The sequence below is a fragment of the Benincasa hispida genome, chromosome 3 (assembly GCF_009727055.1).
Source record: "Benincasa hispida cultivar B227 chromosome 3, ASM972705v1, whole genome shotgun sequence".
NCBI lineage: Eukaryota > Viridiplantae > Streptophyta > Magnoliopsida > Cucurbitales > Cucurbitaceae > Benincasa > Benincasa hispida.
In genome coordinates this window covers 3246345-3270893 of record NC_052351.1, presented here as the reverse complement: position 1 = coordinate 3270893, position 24549 = coordinate 3246345, and the positions used below count along the sequence as shown (strand labels likewise).

Genomic DNA, 24549 nt, shown 5'->3' with positions numbered 1-24549 from the left:
TGATCCGAGGTCGAACTCAAGAACTTGTAGCTAAATGGTATGCGATAATGTGTATGAGGCGAAGAAATAAAAGAATGATGGGGGTTATGAGCTATGCACTACTCCTACTCCTAACTAAGATTAAGCGGTGGAAGTATGACTGAGAGGTAGAGACACAGCAACTGTTAACGCGTAGTAAAATGCATGGAAAAATAGATAAAATGGTGAGGATGACTTCACTATAACACCAAGCTTGACCGCAAGGGATACCTCAGTCAACGCAAGCTATGCGATCATGCTATACACACTTGGCGAAAACACATGCGATGAATATGTGATAGTGTCGCGATGCCTTATTTCTAAGTCTCCATTCTTGCTCATGTGTTCCCACACATAAGTAAGATGACCGCATACCACCATGTCCTACTTAAAGGGTGCATACGCTATGTAGTAGTAAACAGAGCTTATTTCTAAGTTCCCCATTCTTGCTTATACGATCCAATCCGCTCTCCCGAGCCTTAGATTTAGTTTTTAGACTACTCTCCCAATTATGCCTAAATGATGAATGATGCACTCATAAGACAAGGTAATCACATAAACCTGGCTGACGTAAGATTATTCCTATCTCTAGTGAACACTTGCTTACATTGCTTAATGCGACCAACTACTTACCCTCCAAGGCAGTTAGTTGTTGTTGATTCTACTCATAGACAAGCATTGCATCCGCTTATAGACAAGCGTTGCTACAGCTTCACACTAAAAAAATAAGGTTTTCTCACAACACTCGCGCAATGCACACCTCCCGGTTGTTTGCTACATGCTTCATATTCCTATGCCGCATGATTAAGTATGTGATACTCTAGCAGTCTTACTTAGTGATACAATACAAAGATAGAAGAGAAATGGAGGGCCAAATGGAAGCAATGTCTTGCTTCCATCAGATGTGGGTCAAGGCTGCCGGTGGTGCCATAAATGGGCAGTGGAGTAGACTCTCTCGAGCTCTAACTCCAACAAAGGCTCCGATCGTCACTTGGAATGGTTGGGGGGATGAAGAACTCTCAAGACTATCTTCTCACGCTTTGATCTGGATCACAAGGATCTGCCCTTAGGCAAAAAACCCCAGATGATTTGAAGTTTTGCTCAACGGCTTCTATTTATAGAGTTTGATTGCCGACAGTATTAATATTCTTTCTTTGAAATTCTGTAGCTAACGGCGTGATGGATGTGATGGACTTGCTCTGAATCTCTGCTGCTAACGGCGTGGTAGGTGAAATGTCAACATCACATTTTGATACTCCCGAGGTATGCGTTCATGCTTGGTTTCTGGAGTATCAACGCATTTCACCACCCTTGCGGTCATCCCTCTATTATGGTTATTATTCTGTAGCCGCAATCTCTCTGCGATGACCACATTTGCTTGACAGCCGCAACTTCTATGTGATGGACGCATGCGGTTGATGGCCGCAACATCCATGCATCGAACGTATGCGTTCGCCTTTACGATGGAGAGATTCTCCGCATGCGGTCGTCTTTGCGATAGCCTAACTTCCGCGTATGCGACCGCTTTCTGCATTTGCTACAAAGATAGATAATTGAATGCATAAAAACGCATAAAAGTGGGTTAGTTGAGATTCTTAATACTGATCTACGCAAGTTCGTTTTCTCATTAATTCTTAATATAATCGCCGCATCTTCTACATAACAGCCCTCATAATTCTAAATAAAAGGCCTATAATGACGTGCATTTCTGCCCGTCATCAATATACCAGGACGCCCATGGTCCTCATCACGTAACGTCACAGTCAAAGTAGTCCAAACAGTTCATATCATTAAATCAAAACAGTCCAATCATCATCATGTGGTAGGGACGCTTGGTTCGAAGGCGAATAAGTAGTAAGACACTTACCTTGAAACTGAGCTCAAATAACAAACTAAACTCTCCTCGCTAATGCAAATTCTTGAATCAAACCATATACATAAACCAAAATTTACTTCAACATGTAGATTTTTTTGAAACTCGGGATGTTACAATATTCTTAAGTCTTGGCAGGGCTGACAAGCAACCTCAGCCATAAGATCATAATCAGAACAATTTTTTTTTATTAAACTAAGAGGTTCACCCGCTTCTCATTTCCTCTGTTTAAGAATAGTTTGATCTACTTTGGGAATTACATCATCACTCCTTCACTGTCAATCGAGGGGCTTCTACCCTTAACTACGAATTAGTCTCAGAAAAAAATAGAACTAGAATAGGATGACATTTTAAAATTTTTCTGCCAATATTTACTTCATAGGATTTCATGGTAATGGTACATAAATATTTAAATCAAAATCTCTGTTTTGCTCAGCACAAGACTCCTTGGGATCTCATGAGTATTGAATACTAAAGATCCATTGTGAACATCGATCCCATAAGTATTTTCCTGATCTTCAAGACATCTCAAGTTGTTGGTACATTTAAGTTGCAAACAATGTATGTGTGATATACATATCTCCAATCTTAAGAAAATTGCGATATTATAATTCAATTTTGATGTAGTTGAATAAGTGTGTTTTTCTACTCGTTGTTATAAAGAATCGAGAAATTTTGGTGCTAAAGAATGAAGAAAATTCATTCTAACTTGAACTTTATATGCTAATTGAATGAAGAAGTCCTTTCTACTACTTTAACCATTCCACTTTCCCCTCATCTATCCACATTCTCCTACTCATTTCTCCACTAACTATATGAGTTTGTTTGGATTGACTAGAGAAAAAAATGTTTTAAAAAAAAATCATTTTTACTTAAACTATTTTGATAAAAACTGTTTAAAATGAATTTTAAAATGATTGTCAAATACATCAATTTTTTTTTTTTCAAAATTAAATACTTGAAAAGTTAATCAAAACATACCCTACATCTCTCTCATCCATGTTCATCTCTCTTCTATCTCTCTTCCATTCAACCTCTCTTTCACTAAACTTTATGATTATAAAAAAAGATTATAAGATATGATAAAATAAAATATTTTATGAACAATATTAATTAACTCTGCTTTCTTAAATAATACCTAAATATATTGTTGCTATTTTCATCCGAAATACTAATTACATTATATTAAATTAGAAAATAATATTCCACACTGATCTCTCACACTCACATTAACATAAACATTAATAAGATGTTCTTAGTCATAATGACATATTTAATTTAAACCGTTAAAAAAGGCTTAAATGTAAAATTTAAAGATAATAATATATCCTAGAAGAATATTAATTGTTTTTAAGCCTACGTAAATAAAGCAAATATGGTTTGTTGAACATCATAATTAAAATAAAATTTTCAAACATTAAAAAAAAGCTTACATAAAAATTTACTAGATTTGAATGTAACAAAATAAAATCTGTAGAATGTGAAAATAGAAAATAGAAAATCAAAATATTAAATATTCTTTTTCTTTCAAAAGATAATACAACATTACTTTAGACCATAGTTAAATTTGTATTCAATGTTTTCATTCCATATATGATCAAATAAAATTGAAATATCACAGTAGAAAACGTGTGTTTGTATATATATTTTTTTGAAGTATCCCTATTGAAATCTAGGATTGAGTAGAAATCAGATTTTATTTATTTAAATTACATTCTCTTGAAATTATGGAATTATTTTTAAAAATAATGTTATTTTAATATTTATTGACAAAAATAGGGTTGATTTGAAACTATTGACAAAAATATGGTTGTGAAATCGTGGACGGGTCCACGATTTTTGAGTGGCTAAATCGTGTACCCCATCCATGATTTAAGGCTAGCCACGAATTAAAGCTAAATCTTTTTTTTTTCTCCACATTTTCTCCCATCTATCTTCTTATATTTTCTAGCATTTTTGCATCTTCAAATAATTATGAAATTCAAATTTTCAAAGGCCTCTAGTAAAATAAAAATTGAAACAAATTTTTAGCAATGAATTAAGGTTAAATTTGTTTCCACTTTTTTCCCTAACTTCTGTCTTTTCATTTGTTTTTGTAGTGTTTTTTAAAGGTTACAATAAAATAAAAATTGAATCAAATTTTAGTCACGAATTAATTCTAAATCTTTTTTTTCCCCACATTTTCTCCCAACTTCTATCTTCTTCTTTTATTTTTTAGTGTTTTTTTTTTTTTTGCATTTTCGGAAAATCTTTTACTGTGAAATTCAAATTTTGAAAGGGTAAAATAAAAATTGAATCAAATTTTTAGTCACGAATTAAGACTAAATCTAATTTTTTCACATTTTCCACCAACTTTCGTTTTCTTCCTTTATTTTTTAGTGTTTTTTTTTTCATTCTTGGAAAATCTTTTAATTTCAAATTCTTAAAAGCTTACGATAAAATAAAAAAAAATATTTTTTTCACATTTTTCCCAACTTCTGTCTTCTTTTAATTTTTATAGTGTTTTTTTTTTTTTTTTTTTTTTTTTTTTTTTTTTTTTTTTTTTTTTTTTTTTTTTTTGTATTTTTTGAGAATTTTTTACTGTAAAATTCAAAATTTTAAAGACCTATGGTAAAATAAAAATTGAATCAAATTTCTAATCACGAATGAAGACTAAATCTATTTTTTTCATATAGATTTGTTTTACCGTAGTTTTACATAGATTTGTTTTACCGTGAAATTCAAATAGATTTGTTCCCTTTGTATCCACTTAAATCAAAAAATAATAAAAAAAATAATAAAAATTTGGAATTCGTGGATCCGTCCACGAGTTTGTTAGCTGTACCGGGTACACGATCTTGCTACCCTATTTTTATCATTACTTTTTCTCTCCACTTTACTTTTATAATTTCTTTTCTATATATCCTATTTTTGTTATTATTTTTAAAAAATACACTATTCTTGAATTTACCCCGAAATTACGCTCTGAAAATTATGGACTCATATATTTTAATTTTGATGTAAATATATGGCATATTTGTAATTGACTAAAAGTAAACCAGCAATATATATTTTTTTAAATACTAGCTTTTTAATATATTATAGATACAGATTAATCTATCTACGATCTATATTATATTAATAAAAGGGGTTATAAGGGAGAATTTTCTCTTTCCCTTTTTGCCCTAATATATTTTGATAATTCCATTATTATCATGTATTTATTTGATATTGAAGAGACATGATTATTTGGGTTTGGCAACCATGAGACATAATTCTTCCATTTTAAATGTATGAGTGTGTGATAGTACCCATAAAAATTAAAAAATTGATGCCCAATACATTAGTTATCGTAGCAAATTTTGAAATTCCACAAAACATTGAGAAGTAAAATCTTTAACAAAATAATGGATACTAAAGTTTTTTTTGTTTTCCAAAGGAAAATATTTTACCAAGTTATTGCAAGAGATACTCTTATCCATCATCTTTCTTTCTTTATTTTAAAAAACCTATTTTATCCCTAAATTATGTTTTGAGGAAGTTTTTAAAGTGCAAGGTTTGGTTATTCCTTAAGAAAATACAAATAGAATATTTGAATGAAAAATAATTACTAAATAAATTGGACGAGTGTTTCACAACCTAATTAACCATCTGTTCATTCCTAAGGTGAGGTGGGAGTAAAATTATGCAATGGAGTGAAATCATTCAACAAAATAAGTAGCAAAATACGTACCTCAAATAAACATTGTTCTAAGGCCGTGTGACAAATTTTGCTTGAAACAATGATAGAAATCAGAGAGCAAAATGGACTTTGATCGATTGTGATGACAATTTTTTCGTTATAGGTTTATTTTTATATAAAAAGATTTTTTAGAGAATAAAGGAATATGGTGAGAGTGTTAAGAAAATGAAGGGAATATCATATAGAAATTGGTTTGATTCTTATATTTTTGTTCGTAATTTCTAATTCTAAATTCCACATCATTTATTTTCAATAATGTACATTTTCTTTCTCTCATTGATTTCTTAGATCATGTGATTTGTTTTACTCAATTTTCGTTATTTTAATTTATTTGTTTGCTATGAGCTTATATTCTTTTAATTGTTCTTTTATCTAATTGCAATTCATTTAGATATGGTGATTAACACTAATAAAGTACATCTAATTCATAGATTCTCCGACTAGATTTATTTTAAAAATGCAGCTAACGAAGATAGAAAAAGTTGGTCAAAGTGAGAAAAAAATGGAAAAGATGAAAATATCAGAAAATTATTGAAGGAGGAGATATAGATAGAAGAGTTGATAAAATTGGTAAGATATAGATGTGAAATTAGAATTATGAGCTTTTGGAAAAAAAAAATGTTTAATGTTTTTCTTTAAATATTATAAATAAGTATCTATTTTACCTTCTTTTAAAAAATTTATTTTACATTTTAAATATAAAACAATATCAAAATTGTTGAAAAAAATTGACGATGGTAAAAAACTTAATTTTTTGGGTGTGTTTTTAACATACAGAACCTACAAAAATTTATTTTTAAAAAAACAACCAAATGTTTGAAACCAGATAATAGTAATAATAACTAGCCCAATAATCATTGTTTTTTTAGTATACCCAACAATCATCTTTATACATTTAATAATTATATTCTAATATGTTAAGAGTGATTTATGTTATTTTGTTTAAAAAAATTATATATATATATATATATTTAAAATGTGTGTGAATGGATCAAATCTCATACTTCAAGGTTGATAAATACAAAATTTTTATTGACATTATTGTTCTCTTACTTAAATTTGTATATTTACCATTTTTTAATTAACCATTATAATAAATTTATTATTAATTGTCAATTACAAAAAGAAATGAAATTTATTGTCACCATTATAATTAATGGAGGGAGGTTATAAATGTGTTTTTAAGTAAATTAAAAATGAAAGTAAAAAAAACATAAAAACTAAGTCATGTTTGACAACTATTTTATATTTTATTTTTTGTTTTTCTGTTTTTAAAAAATTAAGTTTATGGACTATACTTCCACCTCCAAATTTCTTCATTTCTTATCTACTTTTCAGTTTGAAAAACTAAGTCAAATTTTGAGAACTAAAAAAATAGTTTTCAAATTTTTCTTTTTGTTTTTAGAATTTGGCTAACAATTCGATTATTGTACAAATCATTGTAAGAAATGAGAATGAAATATGTTTAATTTTCAAAAATAAAAATAAAAAACCAAATGGTTACCAAACGGGACTAAATTATCTTAATGTAGTAGTTATATTTTAATAATACAATATTATATTTGATAAATTAAATTTTAATTAAATATCATTCATTAATACATTCTAATAAAATTTAGTTATAAATAAACAAACAAATAAATAATGTCATATGGATAATAATGTCTTCTTAAAAAAAAAAATACAAAGTTGTTATTTAACTTCTAAATAAATTGAAGTTTTGTTTCTAAAAAAATAAGTTAAGTTAAAAGGTTGGAATACGATTTTTTTTTTTTTTTTGTTATTTAACTTCTAGAAAATGAATAACTTGTTACTAATACTAATATTTGTGAATAATATAATTCTAAAACTTTTATAGTTCTAAACAATTTGTAACTGTTAGTCTTCTATTATTTTGCCGTTAAAACCTTGAACTCAAATTTTCTTTATTGTTAGTTATCTCACTACAAAAGGAATAACTTGTAAACATTGGTTAATAATTACCAAGACTGAAACTTACCGACGTAATAAATTTTAAACACTAAATTTGTAATTTTTAAAGTTACAAAAGTAATAAATTAGTTTTACCACGACTAAAGAACTTTAGGATTTTAAATAAATGTTAAAACCATTCACATATATATAATTCAAGTGTAACAGATATCACAATTTGTAATATGTTGAGACAAATTTAAATTATTATTTAAGAATAAGAAAGGAAGCATGTGGTCAAATGAAAATATTGTATTTGTAAATTACGATGAACTCAAAAAGTAAGTTGGTCTTACAATAAATAGTATGTTTGTAGTTTATGAAAAATAGAGAGGATGAAGGGGTCTCATTTGTTTTGTTAAAAAATGTTTTTTTTTTCATATATAATTAGTCTACTAATATGATTTTATATTATAATTAAAATTTCTAATTACAATGATAATTAAATAAATTTATTTTGTAGAATGAAATGAAAAAAAAACCTGTTACTTTCAATTCTCCATATTCTTGTTCAAAATATTAGTGGTATAAGATGAGAGTTACCAAACTTTTAAAATTCTATACAATTATTGTATTATATTACTTATTAATTAATAAACTACTATTTATAATTGATTTAAACCACAAACTTTTTCATCCTCACATACTATTGGCAATTGAGCTAAGCATTTTTGTTTTGCTAACTTTAAATTTAAATTGTAGCTTTATTTCAAAACAAACTACAAAAAGTGGTGTTTTTAATTTTAAAATACAATTTCAAGTATTGTACTAAAATCAATATTTTTTATACCATCTTTGTCGACCATTATAAACTTTTGAATAAGAATTTGAAGATTTGAAGGTTGCACTTTGTTTTTTTAAATTGTCATGATATAAAATTATGAACAATCGTAACTTTTGTCGATCATGTCTTCTTTTGAAAGGTTTCAAAATTGCTATTATCACTTTTCTAATTTAATAGAAAATGGATGAAAAAGTTAAATCTAAATACACACATTTATTTTTTGCAAAACTAAGAATTCAAAGAAGTAAAGTTGTGTATCTTGAATCACTACAAGAAATACCCTTTTTTTTTTTATAGCTTGGAAAGGCGGAAAAACTTTATAATTTATAATTCAAATGTCACCCTCTCACTTTTCTATCTTTGTCACACTTCTCCCTTCTCTTCTTCTCTCTAAACCTAAAAATTCCTCACTCTTCTCCTTCTCTTGCTTCTTTCTTCTCTATGGATTTATGCTGTCCATTCTTCGTCGCCGCTCCACTGAGAATCCATGGGTTGCAAGAGAGATAAACCTTATCTTTCCTCCCACCTTCCTACCTCCATCGATAAGAGGCAACACCCTCTGCCGTTGGAACCGTTGCCTATGAAGAACGAGGATATACACACCCTTTTCAAAGCCTGCACCACCACTTTCCCTAATATTTATAAATGGGGGCAATATAGGAGAATTTTTTGTTTCCTATTTTGCCTCTACCTTTTAAGTAAATTCCAATTTTACCCTTTCTAGTGGAACACTACTTTCGAGTATGGGTGACTGATGAGTCTAAAAAGTACCATTAATATTGGCGGGATGCAACTCTTGATGGGACATGATTCTTGGAATGTATAAGTCTGTTGAGTCCAATAGACAATTGTTATCAACAAGTTGCAACTATTCAAACAGAGATGATTGCGTATTTAACTAGTACCTTCTTTTACTTAAGGGTGAGATACATGTATAATAAAACAACACATGATATTTTATATTCCATATATTGAATTGATGCATGGTTGAGAAAGAAAAAAAGACATAATTAAAGATTTGTTTTTCTACAAAAAGACTAGGAAAAGGAGAAAAGTAGGAGGAAAAAAAATTAGCCTGTAGGGACGAATAAAATTAAGTTCTTTTTTATATATGATTTGCATCAAATATTACTTATATTATATTGGTACATTTGAAATTTAGGGGTGCTTATAGTTATAGCAAAACTAGTTTGACGCATGGGTCCATTTTTGTTGCATGTGTTCATTATGTATATATAAAAGAAGAAACGAATGAAACAGAAATCCATTCACATGATTCATGACAAAAATAAATCAATTTATAACCTTAAAATTTGCAAGTAAAATTAATTAAAGCTCAATATCAATAATTGTATTAACCAAAACTAAAATTAATTAAAGTTCAATATCAATAATTGTATTAACCAAAACTATTTTAATTCTCATGAATTCATTTTTCATTTTAATAACAAGTAGAATCACGTTAGTATAGAATTATCATATCAAATCTTCTCAATGCTGTCTCAGTTACGATTACGAATATAATTTAAGATTTCAAACTAATATTGGGTCAAATGAAATGTAACAAAGGGCAAAGATTCAATAGAATCTCCATAAATTAGGAACTAAATGCGTATTATTGCATATCGGTTAAAATTATATAACTCCAACTCCAGCATCATCTGTGCCATCAATTAAATGAGCAAGTAGATGACATACAAAGACACTTCAAAAAGAAAAGAAAAAGGAAAATCCTTCTTATCTGAGCAAGACGAATTTATAACATAACCACTATACATTGCAAGATATGTCAAGATTTTAAAATCCAAGTGATATAGTATAAAATCGATTAGTTCAAGAATAAACTAAGCATTGAATATTTGTCACATGAACTAGTGACTTTACAAAAACATCACTTGGTTAGTTGAATTTCAATAAGTTTCTTAGACTTCCTATATATAAACACGACGAAATGAAAATACCAAAAATGAAGTGTAGAACATAAGTACTTACTTTAATATGGAAAGAGAGCCTCTCAAACTTCTTTTCTTGCAGTTGAATGGTAGGCTCCTTGAACCAACTACCATTGGAAGAGAGGCAGCAAGTAAATATTGGGCCACGGTTTGGTTTTCTCACTATGCTTCTAAAGCTGAACCTTCAATAAAAATACAAATCTGTATAGTCAGAGAAATCGCTGCCCCCTGAGAACTCATAGTAATCATCATCATCAGTCAGCAAATTGGTGTCAGACAAACCAAAAGGGTAACCATAATCGTCATCATAATCATCATCATAATCAATAATTTCAGTTGAAAATTCATAATCATCAGTGGGATCATGAGGCACGCGCAAATCTTTTATCTTTCCAGAACATTTTGTTCCCAACTGTCCTGCCAGATTCAAATTAAAACACTGGCGTAAATCAAGAGATTCTAAAGCAGGACAACCATCAAGAATGGCTTCCAATCCACTGTTTGTTAGGCTGTTGCCAAATATCTGAAGGTGACGTAGATTAGGCATATTTTCAGCAATAGCAAGGGCTCCTTTATCACATTCAACCCGTCTGTAAAATTGACGGTTCAATTTCAGTGATTTCAGACCAGGACAACTCTGACCAAGAGTTCCCAAAGTTTCCACGTCAAATGAACAGAAAGATAACTCAAGATCCTCCAACAATGGAAGTCTTGAAACTGCTTCAATCAATCCCTCATCTGAGATGCGATTGCAATATACAAGGCGGAGTCTACTAAGTTGATTTGAACTGCAACAAATTAATATATAGAACCATCAAAGTGAAGGAAACACAAACTCAAAATCAAGACATCACATAAACACCCAAAAATCAGAGAAAGCTTTGTCAATAAGAAAATAGTCCGAAAGAATCTTCAGTCACCCATGACTTACAAGAGGCTCCTCTCCATTCTGACTAGTGGGAAACTTCTTCTCCATTAAACGGAATACCAAAAGAAAAAAAAAAAAAGAATGGAATTGCATATGCTCCATGTTCATTGGGTTTTACTTCCAATGTCCATGCTATAAGAAAAAGAATTTTAATAAAATATTTGACAATTGTGATGGAAAAAATGAAATAGTTTTCACAGGAAATTGCAGAGCAAGAACTATTTCAGAGAAAACTGATTCTAAGCTTCACATAAAAAACTTGTCATCCTCCACATCATAAGGTAACGCAAGGCAGATTATCTATCCATAAACATGATTTTTCCTGCAATAAATGAATTGAACATATATACTAATCTATACAAAGCCTTATAAATGGTTCAATTTTAATTTTCGTCCTGAATGTTCCCCCTCATTACTTTGTTTTTACGCTTTCACTAATGATCTCTACGCTTTAGATAAAAGCCCACTTCAATTTTTTTTAGCTAAAAGTCAAAATTACAGTTCACAGAAATATTAAGTGTCATCCCATAGATTCACGTTTGAATTATGCATTACATGAACATAAAACAGCAAAGAACAAAAGCAGATATCTTTTTTTTCATTCGAAACTATAAAAATAGAACAAAACAAGGAGAGAATCACATTTGGAAAGTAAAATTTAAACAGCAAGTTCAATACGCAATGGGCAGGGGATCCAACGGCATTCAATTACAGTAGAGACTTGAGGTTGATTTCTCCCTATCATATAGTTATAACAAGAGAACCTTACAAACATCTAAGCCAGTGAAACAAAAATTAAACAAGAACATACCTCTGAGTGATATAGTGGAGCAAATCATCGGTACCAAAATGCTCAATGTTAATGTCAACCAATTGACCACAACTCCGTCCAACAGCCTGCCTGCACAGCTCCTCCAAATCGTAATCCATGTCCCACCAATCACCGGAATACCGCATATCGATGACGCGCCACATTAGAGGATCCTCGCAGATCTTACGCCACGAAGAGCAAACGTCTTGAGCGTTAGTGAGGATATCAACGGGACCTAACTTGTGCAGAATCATCGACATGACATCTGCAGGCAGTTCAAGCCAGTTCCTCGATTCCTCTTCCACCGAATTAGGGTTCGAGTTCGATTCCATGGCTATGGGAAAAGAAATAATTGAAAACGATAGTGATTTTTAGGGAAAATTCAGAGGAATTTTAAGATGGAGATGGAGATTGGGATGATCATCATGAGTAAGAACTAGGGTTTGGTCGAGGAAATGGGAAAGGTTCTTCTCGCATTAACAGTTCGTAATCGCATCAAGTAACTTTGTTATGGGCAGCGTAGGATTTGCAAAGCTACTGTGCAAACGTAGTTACCTTTTTATTATAGGTTAAATTACAATTTTCTTAAACTACTTACTTCCTAGACTTTTTTCTTCTTTTCTTTTTTTAAAGTGGGTTAAAACACTGTATTATTAAGGATTCCGTATTTTTTGAATAAAATTTGGTATCTCAAAAGTTAATTTTATCAAAATTAGATAAATAATAGAGGGATTTTAAAAAAGAAAAGAAACTATTTACACAAAATAATAAAATTTAATATTCTTTGATAAATATGGATAGAAGTCTATCGATGTTTATAAAACCAATAAAAGTCTATAATTCATACTATGTGATAGATACTTATGTCTATCAGGTGTGTTTGGGGCAAGAACTATCATACAACTATAATAACCACCTCTTGTTACATTAAATACAATTTTGTATTCTTCGATTAGCTACCTCTATTTGCTAAAGTATTTACTATTTACTACCGTTTTTACTGTTTTACATTTATCATTTTTTTATTCTCTGTTATAGTGTTAACTATTTTATTCTCAAACTAAAATAGTTTACACCTTAAACACATAATATTATAACCAAAACCAAAATAATTTACACCCCAAACACAAACTATTATAATCAACTATAATAACTTATAACTATAATAACCAACTTTTTGCCCCAAACGTCCCCCTAAGTGTCATGTTTTTTGCTATTTCTGTAAATAGTTTGACATTTTTTCTATTTGTGAAAATTATCCTAAATAATAACTATCTTATGAAAAAAAATACATTATATTAATATGTTTTCAAAATCTATAGTGGAACTGCAAAGATAATAATTTTTACAAAAGAAAACAATAAATTAATGGGATGTTACTAAATATAGCAAAATAAGCTAACTTATTTATAAATATAGCAAAATGCTACTTTTAATTAGTGATAGACCACAATAAACCTTGATAGACATCACTGATCAACAGTTTTGTCATTTAAAATAATTTTATAAAACTAATTATTTGGAATAAATCTCCCTAAACTAAAATTAAACATTTGAAATGAATAAAATTAAACCGACTTCAAGCACATGGATATAAAGAAGTATTTTCAAAGTTTTATAAGCCAAACATTTTCTTTTGAAATGTTATGGATAAAGTATAAATTAAATCTAGTTAAAAAAAAAGGACGAATGCCTTTTTGCTTTTTAAATTACCATCTTTTTCATGTTGGCTCCAATCAAACATCTAACACATTTTTTTAGTCAATCCCTTGTCTTAGATGTCATAGCAATCTATAATCCAGAGTCTTTTTAGTTGATTTGATTTGCCAAAAAGTGAGTTTATGTCGAAAGATACATCAAGATAAGACATCTCCAAGAAAAACAATATCGATAAATAGACATGTGGAAGGAATAAGTAGAAAAATAATAAAGAAATTAAAAGGAAACAAGAAAATTGAAAAAAAAAAATTACAATCACACAAAAATCTCTCTTCAACCTAAATTACAAGAGTATTCACTCAAAGCATTATACCACTCACATAAGTGAGCTAGTATATCAAGCTCAATATTAATTTGTCAAACCACGGTCAACCGTAATTACAAAAGTACTGTCTTCTAATATTTTCCCAAAATGCAATACATACCCCATTAGAGAAATCTTATAATATGAAAATAGTTCAAACATATATGAGGCACTAGTCCAGTGGAAAATTTTCAAAAAAAACAGAAACGCATATGCTAAATATCATCCCATAGTGTACTCATGTTAAGTGACTGTGTTTGATCTGATATTGGATATAGGATATAAACCATATCCAGTTATCAAAAAACAAGAAAATTTGAAATCATAAGAACGAAATACGTTAAAAGCATACTTTTAGTCCCTTAAACTTTCATAGAAGTAACAATTTAATTATTGAACTTTAGTCGATAACATTTTAGTTCCTATACTTTGAAATCTGTAACAATTTGGACCTTATACTTCAAAATTTGGAATAATAATTCATGAAAAAACTCTTCAAAAGTAATTGTTAACTTCGATTATTTAATCTTTATAGTTTATAAAAAAAAAAAAACAATGATAAGGAGATAATCAATTGAAACTAGAAGCTCAAGATACAATGGGCTGAACATGGAACGAAATAAAAGATTCTTCTGACTACCACATAAACTAGAACTAAACAAGATTTTAGGTCCATTTTATTGGAATAAATGGTATGTAATTATTTATGTAGATTACATTCATCTTTCATAAATGTATATTTTTTCATAAAGAACCAAATTGAAGTAGAGACAATACCATCCGAATGGCCGCAAATTAGTCTACAAATATGTCTTTTCCTCAAATTACATTCTAACCTTTTTCACAAACACTTTTCTCTCATAAAACAACTCTCTCTTTTATAAATTTGTTCGGTTTTACTTCGCTAAATCTTGTGAACAAGATGTTCTTCTATAAGAAATATAATCTATCCTACCTTAGAGATAATTGCTCAAAATTGGATCATCTCATGTATACAAGGGTTATGTATTTACTCATATTTTTGGTGATATTACTCATAACATATATTATGTTAAAAATGGAGTGTCAAAAAAATCAATTATGGATCTCAATTGCTATGTTGTGGAAATAAAAACAAAATCGATGCGACCTTGACACTAAATCGCCAGAAGCCGGTTGCTCCCCTAGGTTAATACAACACTCTTCTCAGATATGCACTCGTTGAAAAAGAATTGGAATCAAGTAAAAACTTTGCTCAGGATCACTAAAATAGAGAGTAATAAACCAAAACTCAAATATCACTTTAATGACTAAAACAACCATTTTTTTTTTATTAAAATCCAACAAAAACGTTTTTTTTTTCTAAATTAAATAAAAAAATGTTTCATATCTAAATTAAATACAAAAACCGTTTTCAAATTAAATTAAATATTAAAATACATTTAGAAAATTTTGCCTAATTTTATGACAAGTCATTCCAACATATGACTAATTGACTAGTCATTCCCAACAATTCCCACAAGTGACTGGCAGTTAAAAGAACAATAAATAATTTATCTGAGTAAATATAAAATATGACGATTTGAATTGATGCATAGTGAAATAAGGCAACAAGTTTGTTAAAGAGAGTGAGTTACCTCTTGAACTTTCAATAACTCTAAGCGTTTTTCTCCTTAAATTTTAATTGATTCCACGATAAAGACATGCTATTTAAGGGCATTAACATAGAACCTTGGGTCAATATGAAAGCTCCAGAAAAAGACCCTAAACTTTTTCATATAAGACAACCACACCTTCACATTTACGTTTATTGCTTCATCAATTATATCGCAATAGACCTCTGAAAAATTGAACTATGAAGATTTCACATCTAGTCCATGCCAAGATCAACTTCATCAAGTCTGTCAAAGACAAACCACTCAAAAACTGAGCTATGGAGATTTTACAACTTTCCATCAAGTCCATATCAAGACTACCCAAAGAAAGGCTATGAAATTTAAAGGTTTTAGTTATAAGATCTCGTGTCATGCACATAAAAACCTAACTCATAGGTTCCCAAAATGCCCACAACAGTCTTTACATGTTAAAGCGTAATAAGTCATTCCAATTCATAATAGCATGCTTTCATGGTACATATCCATTCTTAGCATCAAAAACTTCGTTAAGGCGTTTGACTCGAAGACAAACTGATAGTAAGATACTTACCTCAAATCTAAACGACATGACCCAACCCTCCTAGTTTGAAAAACTTCTTGGTAAAAAAAACCTAAATCGCAACAATCATGAGTAAAACAAGTTTTAATAATAATAAAAAAAAGTAACTTTAACCATAAAGCCCAATTAAAAAGCATACCACCATTTAGATAACCCTCTAATCGAGACACTTACTTATCCAACTCGTGGTTTGATTCAAAACCAATTCCAAACTTCAATTAAAGTGCCCAAACCTATACAAAACCCATACGCAAGCATTTAGAATCAAATTCTAGCCTTTAAACCATTCCAAAAATACTTTCTAAATCCTAGCACTCATCAACCGTGTGCCAAAATTGTCAAAATTAACCTCTGGCACCGCTGGACAGCAAGTAAATTACCCACCAACTCAAATCTACAGTTTAAACATTGTGTGCAGGTAAGGTTTAATCCAAAAATCTAGTGGACACCCAACAACAACCCAAAATTCCAAAATAAAAACCAAGATCTTACCCAAAATCGGGAGAAATCAGCGATTGGACCGAGGTGAATATGATTGGGCAACAACTGATGGATGGTGGCAATTGGCGTTGATCAGATTAACAAGACCCACAAACAACAGTGCTCGAAGAAGGACATTAGACGACGACGAAAAGTCGCAGGTGCTTGCGATCGTGATTGGCGTGAGCGACTCGACAGTTTGATGAGACCGCTGAATGGCGGCAGTGGCTTCGCTGCGAGTCCGGCTGTGGAGGCGAGGCAACGTTCAACTACGAGGAAGAGACGGTGGTTGGCTGAGACCGAGAGCTGGAGAAATGTACTAGGTGTCACGATTTAACTTTGAGATAGTAGATTGTGAATCCATTTGTGCAGATAATGCAAATGCAACATGTGAGTGTCGACACATCTGACAAAGACAGGGATCCAAGAGAAATGCCATGATGCGACCAAGGAGGATGGTGCAATATCCAACACACCAACATAAGTGAGCAAACATGTCATGTTGAACATTAAGCAGAAAGACAAGCAACCATGTCACGGTGGATAGCGTTAATGGTTACAAGCAAAGGAACCGAGGGTCAGGGAGACATGCACCGGTCAAGTGCATTTGTGCATCAAGAGTCTGTATGAGGGGACATCATGTCTAGCAAAGCCAAGTGATTGGGAAGTAACTCGCAAGAATGGGTTACTATCCCGTAAGAATGCTCCCTTTGTGTGGAGCCAATGTGTCCCTTATTTCATTCCACATGCCTAAGTGGGTGAATTCACAATTGTTGGGGCACGTTGGAGATGACCAACAATTTGGCAGTTCAGAGAAAGTAAAAAAGTTGCATCAAGAGCAAGAGAAGCATCTTCGCAGCATTGCCACATGAGAAGGCCAATAAGTCAGCTGAAGGGTAGTGCAAGCAAAATAGAGGGTTGTATTTTGTTTTCTGACTTTGCAAAAGTGTGGGTGGGTGCCACGATCTGTAAAGTTCCATGGCAGGCTTGCGAGCATCACCTCGAGGGGTGCATCTTAATGTGTTCTCGGAAGGTATGTGTTATGGCTGCGATGATGGCCAAGTTGTGTGGGATGAAAAGATATCCCTTTTAGCAGAGCGAGAGGATGCCGAAGCCTTTTCCCATGCGTATATTGTGAGTCTAAGAGGCCAAGTCCTAAAGTTGGGCGCGAGGAGGCCCGTGGATGGGATAGCTCATACATAGTGGCACTTTCTATACTTGGTCTGAAGATAACGTATAGAAATACATGTTATTCTGTCTCTTTTATCTAAAACAATTAGGAAAAAGCGCTGAAAATGCGACAGCTTGATGAAAAATTTATAGAGATAATTACATCATGCGATCACTATTGAAATTGGTGTCCTAATTCTCCCGAAGTGTCGTAGTTTGTAAATAGTTTGTACACACTGTTTATAAATAAAATAAGTGTTCTTTTAGTTACATTTACTCATATCCAACAAACTAAGACCCGTTGTTATTCATGTAAACTTAAGCATGTATGTGTGACATATAAGTGGATCATGCCTTAAGTAATAACTTAAATGGTCTGTAGTATAAGGATAAATGAGGGATACTCTATCTTGGTGACGCTACGGATACGGCCCGCTTTGTAGATAGTTGCAAGTGTTGTAACATGCTATAAATGGTATGATCCTGACCATTCATGTGGAGACATGCGAGTGGGGGTGTCCTGTATAAAAAGTTTGTATAAGATTGGACCACGAAATGATTAGTCTCTTTATATAATGGTGTTGATAATTGAGACTTACATCTCACTAAAATGACTATAGATGACATGACCTTAATCCTGAATGTTTTGGGAACTTCTGCCTATGAGGGTGGTCATTTAATTAGTATGGGTGAGAGTGGCTAGATTGCCAACTCAACAAGCCTACCTTTTTGAAGATTTGTCTGATTAGGGAGCTGGAAACTTAGTTACACAAGATGTATTTCACTCCTTCCCCGAAGCAAGGGTAAGTAGATAGATTGCTTCCTTAAGGGCTGATTTTGGGTCTTGAACATAATGACCACATCATCTCTTTGGAAGAGAAGAGTCAGTCATAGTAGGACTATGGCTTATTGTTCATTAGAGGAATCAGTGGTGCTTAAGAAGTTAGATGTGACTACAGGGGTAAAATAGTAAATTAGCCCAGTTGTACTTACGAGTGATTTGTAAGGGTTATCGCACTGTTGATTGATTTATATGGACACAAAAATATATCTGCAGTGAGAAGAGTGCAACTGTCAGTCTTTAGTGGAGTGCCCGACAATTAACGGATGGTGGATCTCGTGATTAAAGAGTTTAGTCAGTTATTCACGTACCGTTGGAGCTTCAAGCTATAGGTCTATAAGGTCCCATTGGTTGCTCAATGGGTTCAAGTTGAGAATCAGATTTTAGGGTTAGTTTGAAGTGTTCAAATTAACAAGAGGAAATTCAATAATATGTGATATAATTGGTGTGATGTATTAGATACATTATTTGGAGGAATTAATGTAAATATGATTTACATTAAATACCATGAAATAGAAAAAGAACTATGGTTTATATGTTTCATATGATGAAATATTAAAACTATAGGTTATAAATATAGTATGATAAGTTGGTTGCATATTTATTTATAATATATTAATTATATGATAACTAGTTATTTTTCTCTAATAACCGATTGAGTGGGAGGTTATTGGAAGTTTTATGGTAATCGTAAGATAAAAGGAAAATTGTTTTCCTAATTTTAGTAGCTTCATTTGGAAAGAACTCACGGTGACAAGCTATCAAGTAAAAGAGTTTTACTAAGCAATAGTGTTGGCAGAGACTAAACGATCGCGTAGAGTTGACTATACGATAGTCATTCAGCTGATCGTTGCTACGCGATCGAGTAGCAAAGTCTATACGATAGGCTTTTGTTTTCTAAAGATCGAGTACATCGTCTATATGATAGACATGAAAGAGTTAAATAATATGAACTGGAAGTATCAAAGATCCATAAGCATTGAAATTCACTAATTTTGGCAAAAACTAAAGCATGCTCTTCTAAAAAGTGAGTTTTCAGAACATACCTTTGATGAACTGTCCAAGAAAACGTTTGTACAACTGTTGTCTTCACTTGATATCACTGTGAACCACCTCAAAGCCTTCCCTACTATGCTTTTGGAGCTTTAGGCAGAGTTGTGAGACTTAAAAACAGCTTGAAGAAGTGAACAACTAAGAAGAACCCGCAGCAACCGATTAAAGAAGATAGTTTCTTCTCCACAAAAATTTTTCTCTCAAAATTCTGCATTAACCTTTCTCCAACTACTCCAATCTTCTTTATATAGTAGATGAACATGCAAAGAAATTGAGTGCATGGCTTGCAGCTCATGCTTGGAGAATCAATGTAGAGAGGATAATGACCTTTGTGTGAGCATAAAGATGAAGGAAATGGAGAAAATTGAATCCCCATTTTGTGCAACCATGCAAAACCGTTTCTCCATTTTCTTTTAAAACAAAAAATGATTTTGAAACCATTTTAATACAAAAATGATTTTCTTAAATTAATTTAATATCAAATATTAAATTATTTTTTGCACAATAATCATCTTCATATATTTAAATCATATTTAAATATATTTTCTCTTGTTCCGTTTAATTTGAACGTTTCAAATTAATTTCTCAAGCTACCCTAAATCTTATCCATTTATGAGCTAGTAGGGGGACCTCACGGACCTACAGATCATGGGCTCCAACGATTCGAGATTAATTGACTAAACTCATTAGTCCGATCTAACCCTTGTTCGTTAACTAATGGGACACTCCACTATAGCCCATAGTTGAACTCCCTTCACTGTAGATATGTTATCTCCACTTAATAAAAAATAATTAATAAGTCGATCCCTCATAGGTTATTCGTAATCACGGCTAGGTCACAAATACCGTTTTGCCCCTATGATTACATCTTGTTCTTTAAGTTCCTACTGATCCTCTAATGAATAATTATGATTCATAATCTCTATGAATCAAATCCTTTCTCTATCATGAGAAGGCGAGACCCCGTTGTTCAAGACCTGGAGTAACATCCTATCTGCTAACCCTAAATAGGGTAGGATTGAATTCCATCTTGTAAGGCTATGTCCCCAACTATTCACCTGGTCTTATCCCCAAAATGGTAAGCTTATTGAGCGGTGCTGTTGGATTACTCTCACTGTTTGCAGATCAAAGGATAATCCCAAACAAATAGGAGTTCATAGCTAGCTCAGGATTAAGATCGAGTTAACCTAGATTATATAATAAATGAAATAGTCAGTTTTAACAGTTAACGGTCTTTATAAAGAAAAGTGATTACTTTTGAAGGCAGTTCAAGCCAATTCCTGGCTTGAGCTTCCGGCTGCTGACGGATGGAGGTTGACTCCATGAGATTAGGTTTGGACTAATTAACAATTGAAACGGAAGGAAAGACTGTATAATATATATTATATATTGGAATGGAGATTAGGGTTTGGTCATGAAATCGAAGTAAATGATCGCATTGATATTTTGCATTGGAGATTGGAAAATTTGGATGTTTGGGAAATTGGTCTGAGCATGCTATCCTTTGGAATATCTCATGCATTGGCATTTGGCGAGGGAAATCGAAACGCCTGTCTTTTTTCTTTATTACAGTTTTATAGAAGAGTAAACCTCAACATGTATTAAAGACTTTATGCACGCCACCATTATCTCACACATAAAAATAAATTAAAATATTTAAAAAAAGATAAAAAGAATTTATCATATAAAAAATTATGATAGAACAATTTGATAGGATAAGTACTAATCGAAAACATAGAATGTCATGAATATAAATGTAATTTTAAAATACTAGTGAAAAAACATATGTCAACTAAGAAAATTATTATGATTTTTAAATATAATGGTTTTTAGTATTTATTAAGTAAATGTGATATAGTTTTATTTTAGGGATATTTTCAAATATAATAAAATTAATCAAAATTTTATACATATAGTAAAATTTTACTCTCTACCTGTGTCATCTAGGAAGCACATATATTTTTAATTGTGCAGATAATTGATACCAGATACAGATACGATATAGATATATCCAGATATGTGTCTGATACAAGATTTGAAGCAACTGATTTTTTTTTTTTTTTAAAAAAATCTAAGCCCAACCACTTAAAAAGATATTTTTTTATTTTTTTATTTTAAAAATCACTCGAAAACACACTTTTAATCACTCAAAATTAATTTAATTTTAAAGGAAATTTGTATTGAATAATACAAATGGGAAACAAATCTGATTATATATACCACATTTTTAATATTTGCTATTATAGCAAACATTGACCGGTAAACCTTTCCTTTTTTTTGGAATTCCAAATTTACCTTCTCTTTTCCTTTATTAACTTTCATTTTTCACATTCGTGACCTCCTTTGAACATTGCCGTTCATGACCTTCTTCTTCTTTCACAGTGAAATATCTATCGTCTCCATGAAATCAAATCAATGAAGCTCCGTGATACTTTTTGCTTTCCTTTTTGTCGTTCTTTCCTTTTTCTTTCACGGTGAAATATCGATGAATCAGTCTCCATGAAATCCCATTCGTGAAGCTCCGTGATACTTCGATCAATTCCAATTCGTGAAGCTTCGACTTCAATTCCAATGTATTACCTCCAATAGTTAAACGTCCGACTGGACGACCACGTAAACAAAGAATATTATCAATTGATGAAAAGAAAAGGAGCTCGAAGTGCAGTCGATATCATCGTTGTGACCATAATTGTAGGACATGCAAATTTCCACCAGTTGTTTAATGAAGAAGCTTGATTTGTAATTGATGTTTGTAATGAAAAAGCTTGTTTTGTAATTAATGTTTGTTATCAATTTATCAATGATAGTGAGACAGCCAATGTTTTTCACCAATTTGTCAATTAGATTGTAGTTGTTGCTTGTTGTCATCGATTTTACCATTAGATAGTGAGACAATTTGTTATTGATGTTTGTCATAAATATATTAGAGACCTTGTTACTAATGTTTTGTTAGTGGAACAGACTTTGTTGTTGATATCCATTCTTTAGTCAATATGATGCTTTTATTTATGAAACTTTCGTTTTCCTTTAGCTACAACAATTGAAAGAAATGATATTGGTGCATAAGCAGACAGCTGCTTGTGAAGAACAAGCAAGCAGTTCATCGTGGAGAATTACAGTGGGATTTTGTAAGGAGAATATCGCTCTCGAGGGAAATCTCGCTAGGAATTGAGGTGAGTATCGGTAAGAATTTCACAGGAAAAGCTTGGTATCGCTCTAGAGAGTATCGCTGGTGTCGATCTAGAGGATCTCGCTGGTGTTGCTTGTGGGGATCTGTTATTCTTTATTAAATGTAATGTCTTGGTTGCATGCATGTATTTATGTAATCTTTGTAGAACCTTAAGGGAGGTTTGCTGTTTGTATATATTACTAGTGTTTTAACAGGTTGGTATTTAGATTAAAAGTCTTGGGTGGTGGGTACTGGTAGGAGGGGCTAGTAACTACCACGGTCATATCCTTTTCCAGAATAAAAGAGTAATCTGGGAGGGGAGGGTGTGACACTATATGATCGCCTACCCAATGCTAGACGACCGCCTACTAAATGCTATACGATCGTGTACCAAATGCTACACGATCGCTGAGCTCGGCTAAACGATCGCTTAGCTTTGCTACACGATCACTGAATAACAAAATACTATACGAAGTTGCAACGATATCCATCACATTTATGAATCAGTCACATTTATACTATACGATCGTCCTCTTTTCCCTCCAACCAAACAACTTCTAAAATAAATTGAAAGTTGCAACTATATCAATCACATTTATGAAGGATTCATATTGATTCAATATAACTATCATTGATCTTGTAAAATAACAATGTAATTTCCAAAATCATAACAATCACTATATATTGTCAAAATAATTTCCAAACTATTGTCAAACAGAAGTCTATTGTCAATAAACAAGTTTATCTATTGTCAATCAAAGTTGTGATATTTTGAGATCAAAGCTTGGAGCGTCGTCATTCCACCTTGGAGATTGCCTTGTAGCTTTGCTTGGAGACACCTTGGTGGATACATTTGGAGAGACCTTCTTTTTTGTCTTTCTTTTGTTTCTTTGTGTTCTCCAAAATTTTCTTGGTGCTTGTCTTTTGGTTTTCTTGTTGTCCTCTATATTTTCGATGACAACCTTTGGTCGATATTTTTTTGGACTCTTTTTAAGAGTCTTTTCAATCACTTGAAATCATGGAATCAAATATAATATGACATCAATTGCTTATTCAGTATCAGTCGAGTAAATAAACCTTCCTATTATTTATAATATCACTGATAACAAACTATCAATAATAGTGTGTTATCACTGATAGTTGGTTATCAATTGATATGTTAATGTATTAATTAAGATCATCAATCAATCAATACTTACATTTTTTTTTCGTCATATCTTCTTTATCTTTTTTCTAATAAATTAGCATCAATGATAGCATCCATCAGTGATAGTTTGTTGATAGATAAATCCATCAACAAACTATCAATGAACTGTCAACATATTCCCTAAAGCATCAGTAATAACTTCTATCCTAAAAACAAACAATGTGAAACCATTACATTCATATCATTGATAAAACAATAATAGTGATAGATACTTTTCCTATGAATAAACAATCATCAAATCACAATACAGGGAACTAAATTAGCATCAATGATAGTTTGTTGATAGACAAATCCATCAACAAACTATCAATGAACTGTCAACATATTCCCTAAAGCATCAGTGATAACTTCAGTT

At 31.5% G+C, this 24549-nt stretch overlaps 1 protein-coding gene across 2 annotated transcripts; it reads right to left on the bottom strand.

Annotated features, from left to right (window-relative positions):
• Nucleotides 1-8612: 8612 nt before the first annotated feature.
• On the bottom strand, nt 8613-12582 carry LOC120074658 (F-box protein SKIP19-like). 2 transcript variants are annotated; one of them, XR_005481034.1, is made up of 3 exons: nt 12059-12582; nt 10360-11107; nt 8613-9195 (listed from the first exon to the last, which is right to left on the bottom strand). XR_005481034.1 is itself a non-coding variant. In XM_039027856.1 (2 exons), the coding sequence occupies exons 1-2, from the start codon at nt 12388-12390 to the stop codon at nt 10504-10506; spliced, it is 936 nt and encodes a 311-aa protein (XP_038883784.1). In that variant the 5' UTR covers nt 12391-12582; the 3' UTR covers nt 9963-10503. The 2 variants fall into 2 exon arrangements, 1 of the variants encoding a protein (XP_038883784.1); XM_039027856.1 differs by lacking the exon at nt 8613-9195 and having other exon boundaries at nt 9963-11107.
• Between the last annotated feature and the right edge of the window lie 11967 nt (nt 12583-24549).

Excerpts from the sequence above, each read along its gene's own strand:
- LOC120074658 (XM_039027856.1), bottom strand. The coding sequence starts at position 12,390 with ATGGAATCGAACTCGAACCCTAATTCGGTGGAAGAGGAATCGAGGAAC. Across the intron at positions 11,108-12,058 it reads CTCCACTATATCACTCAGAG|TTCAAATCAACTTAGTAGAC; the intron begins GTATGTTCTTGT and ends AATTTGTTGCAG.